This window comes from Mirounga angustirostris, unplaced genomic scaffold (assembly GCF_029215605.1).
Source record: "Mirounga angustirostris isolate CCGP_5_RB_7025 unplaced genomic scaffold, mMirAng1.0.hap1 SCAF_9, whole genome shotgun sequence".
Classification (NCBI taxonomy): domain Eukaryota; kingdom Metazoa; phylum Chordata; class Mammalia; order Carnivora; family Phocidae; genus Mirounga; species Mirounga angustirostris.
Genome location: NW_026991717.1, coordinates 40,764,895 through 40,779,001, shown reverse-complemented (window position 1 = coordinate 40,779,001; position 14,107 = coordinate 40,764,895). Strand labels below are relative to the sequence as shown.

General features: G+C 51.3%; 1 protein-coding gene across 1 annotated transcript; it reads right to left on the bottom strand.

Moving 5' to 3' along the window:
* Nucleotides 1–203: 203 nt before the first annotated feature.
* UBAP1L (ubiquitin associated protein 1 like) lies at nucleotides 204–14,084 on the bottom strand. The gene is made up of 5 exons (XM_045899861.2): nucleotides 13,965–14,084; nucleotides 8,483–9,064; nucleotides 6,379–6,585; nucleotides 1,810–1,911; nucleotides 204–891 (listed from the first exon to the last, which is right to left on the bottom strand). The coding sequence occupies exons 1-5, from the start codon at nucleotides 14,082–14,084 to the stop codon at nucleotides 757–759; spliced, it is 1,146 nt and encodes a 381-aa protein (XP_045755817.1). The 3' UTR covers nucleotides 204–756.
* Nucleotides 14,085–14,107: the final 23 nt, after the last annotated feature.

Below are 14,107 nucleotides of genomic sequence, written 5' to 3'. Positions count from 1 at the left end.
TTACACAGTCCCCTCCCCCCAACAACTTGCCATCCCTGGAAGCCCAAAACCAGTTTCCTTTGTCCTGTCATTTCTCTACAGATTTATTGTTCTTTGTTGAAGCTGCTATACAAGCCAGAGTTCTAACTGCTGCTTTGAGTTACTTTTCATTGAGGTTTCTCCCACATGATGTGTGCTACATGCATTAATAAACTGTTTTTCTCTTTTTTTTTTTTTTTTAAGATTTTTATTTATTTGCCAGAGAGACACAGAGAGAGAGGGAACACAAGCAGGGGGATTGGGAGAGGGAGAAGCAGGCTTCCCGCGGAGCAGGAGCCCGACATGGGGCTCAATCCCAGGGCCCCGAGATCATGACCTGAGCCGAAGGCAGACGCTTAACAACTGAGCCACCCAGGCACCCCTGTTTTTCTCTTCTTAATTGGTCTTTTCCATGAAGAGCCCCAGCTGAAAACCTAAAATGGGTAAAGTTTGGCCTCCCCTACAGTATTTACCTCCACCTTTGGCACTGTTTGCATTTTTACAATGAGCGTGCGTCACTCTTGTGTAAATTTTTTTTTAAGTTTATTTATTTATTTTTAAGTAATCTCAACACCCAACGTGGAATTCAAATTCACAACGCTGAGATCAAGAGCCACATGCTCCTCCGATTGAGCCAGCAGGGTGGCCCTCTTACGTAGTCTTAATAATCCAGTTACAGTGGCTTGCCAGGTCTGGCACAGGACTGGGATGCACAGGCATTGTGGAATGCACCAGTGCTCACTGGGCACAGGCTACCAGCTCCTCCAGCGCTTGCTCACTGTGGTTGCCGTGGACCAGCAGCACTTCCTTGATCCGGTCCTGCTCGAAGCCCATGTCGCTGAACTGTGCCCAGAGGCGCAGGAACTCACCTGCCTGAGGAAGGGGACTCTGCCAGGCCCGCCACCTCCCTGTGGAGCCCTCTCCCTGGTACCTACTGTATCTACTCCCACAAAGCTATGGACTTCCCAAGCCAGGTAAGCCTGATCCTGGGCAGCACCTGTTTTTCTTCCTGTACCTTGGGGTGACATGGGCTTGGATCTCCCTTCCTGAGCCAAGGAAGGCCTGGTCACTGGCTCCATCCTGGCTTTACTCCAGCTCATTCCTGACTCCCTGTGCTCGGGAACTGGGGCAGAAAGCAAGAGGCTACATACTGGGGCCCAGAGGATGCACAGCCTGGGGTCTCTGCCCGAACCCCAAACCCTGCCAAAGTTTCACGCAGTGCAGCCTCTGCCCTCCTTCCTCCTCTGGCCCCAGTGCCTGAAAAGTCCCTGCTTCTCCTCCCTCCTTTCTCCTTGGCATCCCTCCCAGCCCCCTGTCCTTGCCTCAGCTTCTGTGGAGAAGTGCTCAGCAGAGCTTGGGCCAACAGCACGCTGTGGACAGGTCATGTACACTGGGCACTCAGAATGTACCACTGGCCCCACAGATGTCTGCCTCCTGGGTTTCCAGGTAGGCAGCAAACTCCCTGAGTAGAGTTTATGCATCTTTGTGCTGTGCATGGCTCCTCTCTGGGTGTCTGACAGAGTGGGCATCCAATAATATTTGTGTGTTAATTCGGCTAAATAAAGCAAAAGCCTTGCCTCCTGTTTCCCTCCCCACCTCTTCTCCTCCCCTTCCCCACGCTTCACCTCCCTGGACTGTCTCCTCCTCTGCAGGGCTCAGCAAGCAGGCTCTATCCTGATGGCCCTCAGGCTCTGGTTCCGGCACGGGTGTACCCCTGCACACTAGGCTCGTGTGTGCACCCCCACCGCTCCCCTCCCCTCCCCCTGGGTCCGGGCAGGTGGCCCTGCTGACCTGGCTCTCGGAGAACTGGAACATCTCCATGGCCTCCTCCACCAGCCCCTCCTCGTAGCCTTGCCGCAGCAGCCGGTCACAGGCACTAAGGTAGCCGAGAAACTGGGCCACAAGGGCCCCAGCGCGGGGGTGGTAAGGGCATTGGCAGGGGCAGCAGATGGGACAGAGGAGGCACCCTGGGGGTCTCAGCGAGGCCTGGGCTCAGACCAGGCTGCCGAGTCAACCCACTACACACAGAAATGGCCTCAGAGACCTGTGAGCTAACAGAAGAGGGGCAGAGGCCTCCCCTGGGGACCTGGGGGTGGGTGGACAGCACATTCTTACCAAATGTCCCCAACCGGGGGCTGTAATCCAGGAAAAGGACTGTCAGGGTGAGCTAAGTGTTCCTAGACCCTACGTGGGGGGTGGGACTGGCTGGAAGCACAGGCACCTCACCCACCACCCGTCCCCGTCTGTCCACCCTCCCTCGTGAGCACCCACCAGTGTGAAGCAGCCTCCTCAGCACCCACACCTGGGCAGCCCCACCCTGTCCCTAGACACATGCATGTCTGCCATCCAGGCCCATGTGAGCCCCGGTGCTGGAAAGGGGAGGAGGACAGAGGAAGATACCACAGGGCTGGAAACCTGTTCACGTCACTCCGTGCTTAGTCACCAGGAGCTACTTTTGCCCTCAGGATGAGGTACTGCTCCTTACCGGGGCCCAAAGACCTGCCCCCCTGCCCCTGTCCATGGCCTCAGCTCCCCCCTCGGCAGCCCCAGGCCTCGGCACATCTGACTCCCTCACCCCTCTTCCCTGGGGAGCCTCTGCCCCAGTCTCCACTGGGGCCCTTGCCTGTGGGCTGAGAGACTGTGCTACCCCGTCCCAGCATGTACGACTCTGTAGTCGCTCTCCTCTCTCAGCGAGGGAAGGGCTGTTTCAGTCTTGGTCACCACTGTGTCCCCAGCACCCACAGAAGGAGCTCAATAAATGTATGCTGTGTTCCTAAGATGAATTAAGAACTACCGTCAAGGAGCTCACAGCCTAGGGGGAGAGGAACCAGATATGGGAAATCCTGAGTGCCAGGCAAATCAAGGCAAGACTTATAGAGAGTCAATGCCAAATGAAGGCTCCAGACCATAGGAATTATGGGTATAGGTGGAGAAGCAACAGGGAGGTTCCTGAAGACCTTCAGAGCATGGATCATACAGATGAATGCTTTTCAAACTGCTTTAGCTTCTGAGCTGTCCAAGCATCAGTAACAATAATGGGAAGGTCGAGCTGCTCTGGGAGAACTGGGGGCAGGAGCAGGGGAGCCAGGGGTCCAGTGCTCCTCCCTCAGGACGCCTAGATCTTGCTCTGAGCATATTTTGTAAACCACCCAGCCAAGCCCTCCTTGCGCAGTGGAAGAAACAGGTTCAAGCAGGGTGGGCAGCTTGCCCAGGGACCCAGGACGAGGGCCTAGGTCATCTGACCTTTTGGCTTTGTCCATCCGGGGCCCAGTGCTGGAGGAGGGGCTCTGAGCTGCCTTGAAAGTAGACAGGATTTCCAAAGGTGAAAACAAGAGTAAGTCAAGAGTGGATGGTGGCTGCTCCCTTGGCCTCTTGGTTCAAACACAGCAAAGGTTCCTGGCCTTGGTGCCGACTGCAGCTACGTGGGAGCCTTAACACAACTACCCATAAACCATTGATGCTTGCCTCCAGAGGCTCTGATATAATTGGTCTGGGAGGCAGTCTGGGCACTGGGATTTTTATAGCTCTCCAGGTAATTCTGTGCAGCCACGGCTGAGAACCGCTGACTCAAAGGACAGCTGACCTCAATCCATACCAGTAGCCCCATGGCAGATGACATTTCAGAACCACCTTCAGATCCTTAACATGATAGGCCCTTGGGCACACTCCAGATCCACTGACTGGGATCCTCCAGAGTAGGTCCTGGGGATCTACAGTTGTAGAGACTCTGCTGCTTGGTCAGCTTTTGGGCCTACGAGACTATAGAAGCCACGAGGTCTGCCTCAGGCCCCAGCGTGGGTAAAGATGTCACCTTCACACCCCGGGATGGGGCCCTCAGCAATCATTGATTATAAACACATATTCCCCCCTCCATTCTGTGAAGAGGGAAAGTGAGGTTCAAAGAGGGGCCCTGAGGTGCCCGGAGTCCCATACCAAGTCTGGGCCTGGCCTGTGGATGCTCGCACATGTCACCCATGATGTCCTGAGGCAGCCAGTGGGCACATCAATCCTTGTAGAAGGAAGGAATGATGGACAAAGCTTATCTTTTGTATCTCCTCCTTTCTCCCTGGCTCTTCTAACTGCTCTGTCTCTGCTCACCTTCCTGGGCCATCTGTCAATAATTTCTGGCCAGAAAGGTTTACTATAGTGTATATCCTTTAAGCGGTGGCGGGGGGGAGGAATCTGAACCCAAAGGAGTTGCTCACTTAATGGTGGAACTTCACAGAATAGAGGGAAAGAATCACTTGGTGGGGGAAAACAGATGGAGTCATCCAATGGCTCTTCAGGCCCACACCTCAGGGCTTGGCTCCTGACTGACCACCATGGAAGAAGGCCACCCAGAGATCCGGCTGGCCAGGCAGGTGGTCAGTGCATATCTGGAAACACAATGTTCCTGATGCGGTGGGATTCCTCCAGCCCACCCACGGGGAGGCCAGTGACCCGTGCTGGTTCCGACTAAATCTTCAGACCCCACAGTGACAGCCTTGTCACAGAAGCTAAGGGACTGGGGGGGCATGTCAGAGCCCCCACCGTGGCTGTGGTCCCTCACAGTCCTCCTGGCCAGCTTCTTGGCCCAGGTTCTGGCTTTCAGCAGCGGCCGAAGGTGGGGACAACTTTAGATCTACTCTTAAATCACAGATCGGCCTGGGGTGCCTCCCTGGAAGGTTCTCACACAGAAAATGAGAGAAAAGTACCATGCAACAAAGATTCAGAGTCAAACCAGCCTGGCCTCTACCCTGGCTCTTCCATTGATTTGGTGATATGAACCTCCCTGGAATCGGTTTCCTCATCAGCAAAGTGGGGAGGGACAGTAGTAGCAACCTTGCAGAACTGAGAAGACCTAATAGAATATTCTCAGATTGAGGGCCTGGCACAAAAAAGGTGTTCGATGAATGTCAGCAACTATGTTGGAGGTTTTCCTCCAGGACAAGGCATGGACTGATGAAGCCAGAGGAGAGTAGAAGCAGGAGTGGGTGGGGAAGGCAGCCAGGTGCATTTGCCCACCTCCTCCACCTGGCAGGAGCACATCCTGCTTCCGCTCCAGGATGAGAGTCACTCTCCTTCTGTCCCTCCCTTATCCAGGAGCAGGCAGCTCTGGACCTCAGGGACCCGACATATGACAGTCATCAGTGATTATGGAGAGAGTATGCAAGCCCTCTGATGGTGATGGGGCAGGGACAGAAGAAAGGAAGAAGTGCCAACTGCCCTGGGGCCTTTTGATACCTGCAGCTCAGCTTTCCAACCAAAAGAGCCCGCATGTTCAGAAAACAATGGGAAGCCCAACGTGACCTTCAGGTGGGGGAAGGGCAATCAATGTTGCCTCTTGCCCCTACTCATAACCCTTCCATGCCTTCCTTTTGTTAGTGGGTCATTTGTAAACCTCTCAGCCCAGCCTTCAAGGTACCTGCAATCTGCCCTCAATTCCCCTTCCCTGTCCTATCTCCCACCAGCCTGCATCATGCACCCTGTACTCCAGCGAGACTGGTCGTATCAGGGCCTCCTGAACCCTTCCCTGCTGCCTCCACTCCTTTGCTCACACTGTTCCTCCTGCTTGGAATATCATCCCTTCTCCTTCCTTCAAATTCAGATTCATCCTTAAAGTCCAGCTCAAGAAGTGGCACCTCCATGAAGCCTTTGCTGATCACTGGAATGTCCTTGTGCTCGGTTAAGAATGGCCATACATTCTTCCCAGCCCCTTCCACCAAGAGGAGGTTTCCCCCATAGCTCCTCGCTGCATCTGAACACCTAGGAAGTGCCCAGTAAATACTGCGGACTAGATGGAATGGATGGATGGGTAGATCAAAAGAGAAAGAGATGGATATGAACAGGGATAAACTGCTCATTGAGGGAAGTGGTTAGTGCTCTGCCGTCCCTACGGTAGCCAGCAGCCACATGTGGCTATTTTAATTTAAATTAATTACAATTAAGTAAAACCAAATATTCAGTTTCTTAGTCACACTAGCCATATTTCAAGTAGCCACATAAGGCCAGTGTCTACTGTATTGGACAACCCAGGTATAAAACATCTCTCTCATTGCAAAAAGTTCTTTTGGGTATCTCTGGAGAGATTATCGGCTGCCCAAAGTTCCAGTCCCTTGTGCTTGGGGCAGAGACTGGAACAGGAGTAGAATATTAAAACTCTCCAAATGACCATGGGGATTCCTGATAAACCCTTATGGATAAAATAGCATCAGGGTCTAGAAACTTGCTCATAATTCTCAACAATTAATGTCAGGCTAAGGTTCTGCTTCTAAAGAGAAGGAAACAAAACTTTTTCAAGTTAAAGATAAAAACTACTTGGCTACTCATCTGGTTCCAGACCCACAGCACCCCCTAGCTCGGGGTCCCTCCTTCACCTACCTGGCTCAGGCTCTGCCGCCCCGTCTTCTGCAGAGCCCCGATAGCCCTATACAGGGGATATCCCAGGGCAACCACTGGCCCGATGAGGTCTTGCTCCTCCTGGCTCAGGGCAGACAGCAGGTCAGCAGAAGCAGGGTATGATCCGCAGGCGCTGAGATGCTGGGGCATCCCCCCAGGAGGTGGCAGGCAGGTGTACGGGCTGAGGGACTGAAATACAGACAGGCTGGATGTGTCAGTTACCACTGGAGGTGTCACCTGCTCGGCAGGACATTTTTCCACAAGAGAAATATGATAGGTCCATCCTATTATCCCATTTCACAGACACTGAAACTGAGGTTCAGAGAAGTTAATGACTGGGGAAGCAACACACATTTGGGACCTGAGCCCTACTCAGAATCACATTCAGTCTTTTTTACCCCACACCTTAGTGAGGGGAGGAGCAGGGGTGGATCTTCCTCCTCCTTCAGGTTGGCTGGGCTGGGGCTGGGCAGGGCGTGGAGCTGGGTAGGGACTGGGCACAGCTGTGTGCTGAGGGGACCACACTGGCCCTAGAGTAAGGAGGGTGGCTCAAAGGCATTTCAGTCAGTTTGGCCAGCATCACCCCTAACCCATTCCCCATAAAGAAGCACCCATCTGGCAACCCTGACCAGACCGCCCTGTCCCCCCCTCCCCAGGGAAAGCCCAGCTGCTGCCCTGGCTTCTGGGGCAGAGTGTATATGTGTGACATGAATTGTCCACCCATCCCTATCTTTTCAGGGGTTTTCCTGCCATGACCTTACCCTAGGTTCTGCTCTTGACCCCCAAACTGGAAAATATCCAAATCTTAGGATCTGAGTCTACTCTTGTGACCTTAAAAATGATTCTTAGCTATTCTCTGCCTCAGTTTTCTCCTCTGCAGCACATGCGCCCCATTGCCCCCACAGGCTTGTTGCTAGAGTTAAATGTAATCTGGACCAGGAAAGAGCCCATCCTGGCATCAACGTCTGGCCCTAGATGTGGTGCGCCTGTCCAGGTTACAGCCTCTTCTCTGTGTTTGCTCTAAGCAACTGTGTGAGGTAAAGTGGCCCAGGGATAGCTCAGAGCAGTTCAGTGACTTGCCAAAGGTCACACAACCGTGAGTGGAAAGAGCCAGACCTCTAATTTGTTTTTGGATTTAAATTTCACCTGGGCCTTATTCTGTTGCTTCTCCTGGCCTAACTGTAGGGCAGCTAGGGGGCAGAAAGCTGTGCCCAACTGTCACCTTTGGCTCTCAACCCTGACCCACTCCATCTGCTCCAGATCCAGCTTTTATGGAGTTTCATACTTACATAACTTGGATGTCTTAAAAAAGGCACACAATTATGAATATAAAATTAGATATAAGGCCTTGGAAGAGGCAAAGTAAGGGGTGTGAGGCTTAAGCTTCACTGGTTTCACTTTAAATTCACTTCTGCTCCCAGTTCTTCCACGGGCACATCCTCTGTCCTGAAGCCTTCCCAGTCTGCAAAAACTGTCCCCTCTCCCTCAACACCTGATCCCTCCCACTACACAGTGCTGCCTTGTCCCACAAGCCCCTTGGCGAACTCTCCTTGTCCTGTGGTTTTGACCTTGTCTCTTCCAACTCAGTGCCCAGCAGGAAATAACTGCTCAGGGAGTATCCTTTGATTGAGGCTCCAGCTCACCCATCCTACCCGAAGCCTCGCTCTGTGGGAAGCCCTTGATTTGAGTCACATTCATTCATTCAACGGATATTCACTGAGCACCCCCTAGGGGCCAATCTGCTGCTGGGTGCCCTGGAAACAAAACTGAAGGCCCTCCAATCCCTGCCCTAAAAGAATTCATATTGCATGGGAAGAGACAGACAGATACCGGATAATTACAACTGTGACACGTACCCTAACAGAAGCAAAACAGACACAGCGTAAAACAGGGAACGGGGGCCTCTGAGCAGGAACTAGTCTAGGCCAAGGGCCACAGGAAGGACAGCATGGTACAGGGCCAGATGAGAAGAGGAAAATGCAGGGAGGAGGAGAGCAGAGAGGAGGGAAGGAGGGCTGCGGACCAGGCGGGGAACCCAGACTACTGGGCTGGGCTGCGGCCTTGGTGGAGCGAGCAGGTTCCTTACCGAGACCGTGGGCTTGTGGCTCCGCAGCGCGGGCATGGCGCCGGCCGTGCAGGGCCGCGGGGGCGACGCGGGGGCGCTGGGGAGCGGGGGCGCGGGGCCCGCGGGCGGCACGGGGCCGGAGCAGAGGCTCAGCGCCCGGCTGCGGATGCGGTGCAGGAGGGCGCGGGGGCCGGCGGCCAGCGGGCCCTCGGAGAGCCGCCGCCGTGCCCCGGCCAGCTCCGACCTCACGCCGCGCAGCAAGTCCAGCGAGCAGCGGGGATGGCCGGGGCCGGGGCTCGCAGGGGAGCTGGACGGGGGGCTGCAGTGACCTGGCTCTTCCTCGTTGGCAGAGGCGGCTTCTTCGTCGTCGTGGTCCTCGCCCTGGTTCTCTTCCTCCTCCTCCTGGTTAAGCCGCTGCTGGGGTCCGGCCTCAGGGCCCATGTCTGCAGCAGGTGCAGGCACTAGCTCGTGGTCAGGGCCGATCAGCAAGAGCCAGGCGGGAGGGGCTGATGCCATTCCCGCGGCGTCGCACTGGAACGGGCAGGGTCCCCGGACCACGGCCTCCGCCCAGAAGAGCGCTCTCCTCTCCAAGCTGAAGTCGTGCTGCGAGAAGGCGACGTGAGGCTCTCCCGGTGCAAACCAGGCCCAAGGGGCGCACCCCTACCCCCTGGCCCCCAGGGAACCTGTTCGGCCAAAAACTTGCCAGGCCTGGGCAGCTTCCTATTCTAAACTCCAGGCATCCATCACCACCCACCCCCAGCCCCAGTTTAAGCTAGCACTGGGGTCGATGGATAGCCATACAATTGAATGGTTAACTCGGCCTGAAGGACATAATGAGGAATAGGTTAATAGAATGAAATGTAGTGAAATCCAGTATCTAAGTCCCTTTGCCTTTCAGTATGTAATTGAACGATAGCAGCTTAAAAAATGTCTCCGAGAAACCTTGTTCTTAGCAAAGAAACTTTCACTTGAGCCCAGCACCATTTGCCAGTGAAGCACACAAACCTCTGTCTGGAATAATACCTGCCCCCTTCCCCTTTGATGCCATCAGAGGTTACTCTGAAGCCCAGAAAATGTAAAAATCACTAATCTCTGTTAAACTCTACTTAGTACGTTCTAGTGTTATTTCTATTTCCAGACTATGAAAATGAGGCTCAGAATCTTTAATTTGCTGGAGGTCAGATTGGTGTTGAGTGGCTTGAGCTGGGATTCCTCGGGCCACCCGACAGTAGTACTTTCTCAACTACATTATCAGGCCACCTGAAAAAACAATCGGAGCTCACATAAATAATCTAACTTGAGAGTTTAGAAATGAGTAAAAAAAAATTCATCTGTTGCCTACCTTTAAAAATAAGATCCAGAAATACAAAGCTCCGTTAAAAAATGTAAATTGTCTAAAAGGCAATTTCAAGGCTCTGTGATGGCCAATGAAGGAAGAACGAAGGTGGGGGAAGTGGTATTTGTGGGGGGAAGGAGAGGCAGGAAGACAGATACTCAGAGACTGAGATCACAGGCATTGTCCCCTCCTCTCCTGACATGACCCTAGGTTGGGGAGAGGAGCCTAATGTGGCTGTTCCAGCATGGCTCCCTGACTGAGTCAGTGGCCGTGTCTTATTCCTCTCTGCATCCTCAGGGCGCAGGCAGGCCTGGCACAGAGTGGATGCTTGTAAGTATGTGCAGAATAAACGGTTGGATGAAGGGATTGGAGCAAAACAGGCAGGTTGTGAAGGACAGAGGAGGGAAAAAGACCATGTGAGGGGTGATAAGGCAGACGTGGAGAGAAAGAGACTAAGGAGGTTTTGAGACAGCCAGTGGGACTCAGGGGATGAAAAGGTACTGAGACCCAAAACAAATACCAACATTTACGATTTATGGAATGAAGCAAGATGATTCTAAAGTTCGTATGAAAAACAAACAAATCAGAAGAGCCAGAAAAACTCTGGGCACAAAAAGATAAATAGGGGGGACTGGCCCTACTAGCTGTTAAAATATTGTAAAATGACAATAATTAAAACTATGGTGTTGGCACAGATGCAGGTAGAGAATAGGAAGTCCAGAAATAGACTTTAATATCTATGGGGCTTTGGTAAATAATAAAGGTGGCATTTCAAGCAATGGGAAAAAGAGAGACTAGTCAATAAATGGTGTTAGCTAGCTGGAAGAAAATGAAGTTGGATCCATTCTTATGTTATACACAAGGATTAATTACAAAAGGATCAAAAATTCAAATGTATGATATGAAACCATAAAAGTACTAGGAGAAAAGCAGAAGAGACATGCTTTATAACCCCAAGTGCGGAAAGCCTTTCCAGAAGCCATAAAAGTACAGATACACACATGTGCAAAATCTGCACGGCAAATATACCACAAGAAGCAAGGTCAAAGACAGATGACAAACTGGGGGGAAAACAGCACTCACAGCAGAGATGAAGGGCTAAATTTACTAATACAGCAAGTGCTAGAAATAGATTGGAAAAAGACCAACAGTTCAACGGGAACATGAGCAAAAGATATGGACAGTCCACAGAAGAGAGCCACACAGATGGCTTCTAAACACATGAAGAGTTCCTCAACTTCACTCGTGATAAGAGAAAGGCAAATCAAAACTACCCTGAGATACCATCCGCCTATCACTCTACAGGCCTCTTGTAGAGTGCTGGCTGGGATGGAAATCAGTATGACCCCTACGGAGGGCAATTTGGAAAAATACTTAAATTCAAAAGGACATGTGCATATCGTCATTCCCTGCAGCATTGTTTGTCATGGCAGAAGCCTAGGAAGAACTCAAGTGTCCATTCAAGAAAGTACAATATATCCATGTAATGCAATGCTACACAGTGAAAAATGAAACTGAAGAAGCTTTTTATGTACCGATATAGAAAGATCTTAAAATATATGAGATAAAAAAGTCAGGAATAACAGTGTATATAAAATGCTACCTTTGGGGTAAAAAGGGAGGAAATAGCTGTACTTGCATGTCTCCACACACATAAGCATCCCTGGAAGAATACATAGAAAATGAGAAACAGATACCCCAGTGAGGGTTGGAGCTGGAGAACTGGATAGATGGGAAAGTGTCAGTGGGAGGCTGTTCGCTCTCCCAAGGCCTTCAAGCTGCTTGTGGGCCACACTGACCACCCCCCTTGCTTTTGTACATAAAGTGTTACTGGAACATGGCCCTATCCACCCACTCCTTTCCAGAACTATGGCTTTTTCCCTAGAGCAACAGAGTTGAGTAATTGCCAGTTTTTACTACCTGATCTTTTACAGAAAATATTTGTCAACCCCTGCTCTATACCCTTTTGTAAGCCTTTTCTTTCTTTTTATTTTCATTTTTAAACTATGCGAATGTATTTTTCTCTAAAAATATTTTTTTGTTAGGGCAATTCACTCTAATTAAAGGGAAACTATGAAACAATCAAACACAGACTTGCCAAGGCTTTAAGTGTGGAAGGAAGGGTGAAGGCAGCAGGGTGGGTGGGGCAGACATGGGCTTTGGGGTCTGACAGACATGTGTGGGAATCCTGCCTGCGTCACTCACAAGTACATCAGTTGGGTGACAGCTTTGGTTTCCTGTGCCGTGGGGTAGGAACACATGCCTGCTAAAAGGGTTATCAGAAATATGAGAGAGAAGAGTGAATGTACACAGAGCACCTAAGCACGGGCCTAGTGCACAGCAGGTACTCAATACTGGTAGCTATGATTATTACTTTTTCCCTTTAGACCATTGTTCTAAACTGTCCTAGGTTCACCTGGTAATCTAACCACTATCTGTAACATCGTTGTTATGGGGAAATGTATTCCAGGTTTCAAACACTGGGAATACAGCCCGATGAACTCAAGAGGACTTACCAGGAGAGGCTGTAAATCATACTTGGAGTCTTATGCTTCTCGGTTTGTTAGATTGGCCCAGCAGTGAGAGAAATGGAGGCCCAGGAAGGGAAACAGGCTCCAGGGAGTACAGATACCCTCGCTGAGAGTAGTGGGCAGAGCTAGGGTCAGTACCTGGGCCAGGACACCAGACATGGACTTGGCAGAAAGGTGCCCAATTCTGCTCCTAAGAAAACTAACTTTCCGGATAACTTCTTCCTGGCTTGGCCTGAGCTCAGCGGGGAGGGAAAAGCTGTGATAATCCACCTCCACTGGAGCTTAGCCAAGCGAATTCCTCTGCCCAACGACACAGGCCCACAGCGAAGGCTGCCTGGGAAAAGTGACTATGGGCCCCTGGACACTGTGCTCTGGGTTTTACAGAGCTGATTTCCCTTCGGGAGACCTTGGTCCTAAGGGTCTGCGGATAAAGCAAAATGGCACTGAGTCTCCTGCTCCTGGGCCCCCGAGCCACTCAAGCCCCTTCCTCCTTCGTGGATTGTACTTTCTGCACCTGACTTCCTGCAACCCGGTTTTCTGCCGAGGAACCTCACCCGTCCAGTGTCTCACACTCCCATCCTGCTCTGAGCTAATACGCAGCGATTTGGAGTTAAGACCTGGGGTTTAGTCTTGCCATTGCCACTAACGTTGGACAAACCATTTCCCTTCTCTGGACTTCAGGTTCCTTGTGTGCAAAATGAGTGAGGGCCGCCCTAGATCCTCAGAACTTTTTACAAAGTACCCTGCAGACAGTGGAGAAAGAGCACGTAAGACTCTGAGAGGCCCGACACCAGTTCCACAGTTTTTGGCAATCTTGTTCTTTCATTTGTAAAAATTCATGTGAATTCTGCATCCTATCTCATGATCTATCGGTGTTATAATACAAATGCAATAGGTTTCCCCCTAAACCTCCAAGTAAACTTGACTCTCATGTTTATCTTGAGGGTGTGTGATACCAGATACCACTGCATTCACTGGGCGCATATCCCAGTGTGTGAACTGTGGGGCATGAGGTGTTTCAAGGGCGCCTCCAGGGCAGATGTGCTTTGGGTCTATGGAACAGTAATACCTTCTAATGTGTCTCATCTAACTGCATTTTAACAGAGGATTCTAGAGATAGTGTCTTAGTTCACAGGAGTGATTCTAAATGGTAGAATTTTAGACATGGCAGCAGGCTGACAGGGAAAAGAGGAATTGGAGTATCCTTGCAATGATTCTCAGTCACTTCCTATAGGCAGCTTCCTATTATCCTAATCATTTTTAAAATAAGACCCACCAAATAATCCCCATCACCAGCCTTCTTCATGAAACACCTTTTCCCCTTGGGTTATTTCCAAAACTTTCTAGAATATACCACAGATGGGCTTGCTGCCATTTATGTATGTATGTAGGTACATATGTATGTATGTATGCATGTAGGCTCCACACCCAGTGTGGAGCCCAACGAGGGGCTTGAACTCACAGCCCTGAGATCAAGACCTGAGCTGAGATCAAGAGTCAGATACTTTAACTGACTGAGCCACCCAGGCACCCTGGCCTTGCTGCCCTTTAAAATCAAGGAACAAGGCCTATGAGTCTCAGCATCAGATCTACAGACCCAGAGACAAGAGACAGATGGACAGAGAGATACACTTACCATAGAACCCAGCAGAAGCTCCCTGCAGGCTGGGACACTGAGCTCTGGCCCAGGAAGGGGCTCTGTGCCTATCACAAAGCCATTGGGCACCTTGAAGGGGATGCCATCGAGGGCATTCATTCTGTCAGAGGAGTGTGGAGATG

What these genes read in the sequence shown, in the direction of transcription:
- UBAP1L (XM_045899861.2), bottom strand. Translation starts at nt 14,084, where the DNA reads ATGAATGCCCTCGATGGCATCCCCTTCAAGGTGCCCAATGGCTTTGTG. An exon ending in AGCTTCTGCTGGGTTCTATG is followed by an intron (nt 9,065 to 13,964) that starts GTAAGTGTATCT and finishes GCCTTCTCGCAG; the next exon opens with CACGACTTCAGCTTGGAGAG. An exon ending in GCCACAAGCCCACGGTCTCG is followed by an intron (nt 6,586 to 8,482) that starts GTAAGGAACCTG and finishes TCTGTATTTCAG; the next exon opens with TCCCTCAGCCCGTACACCTG.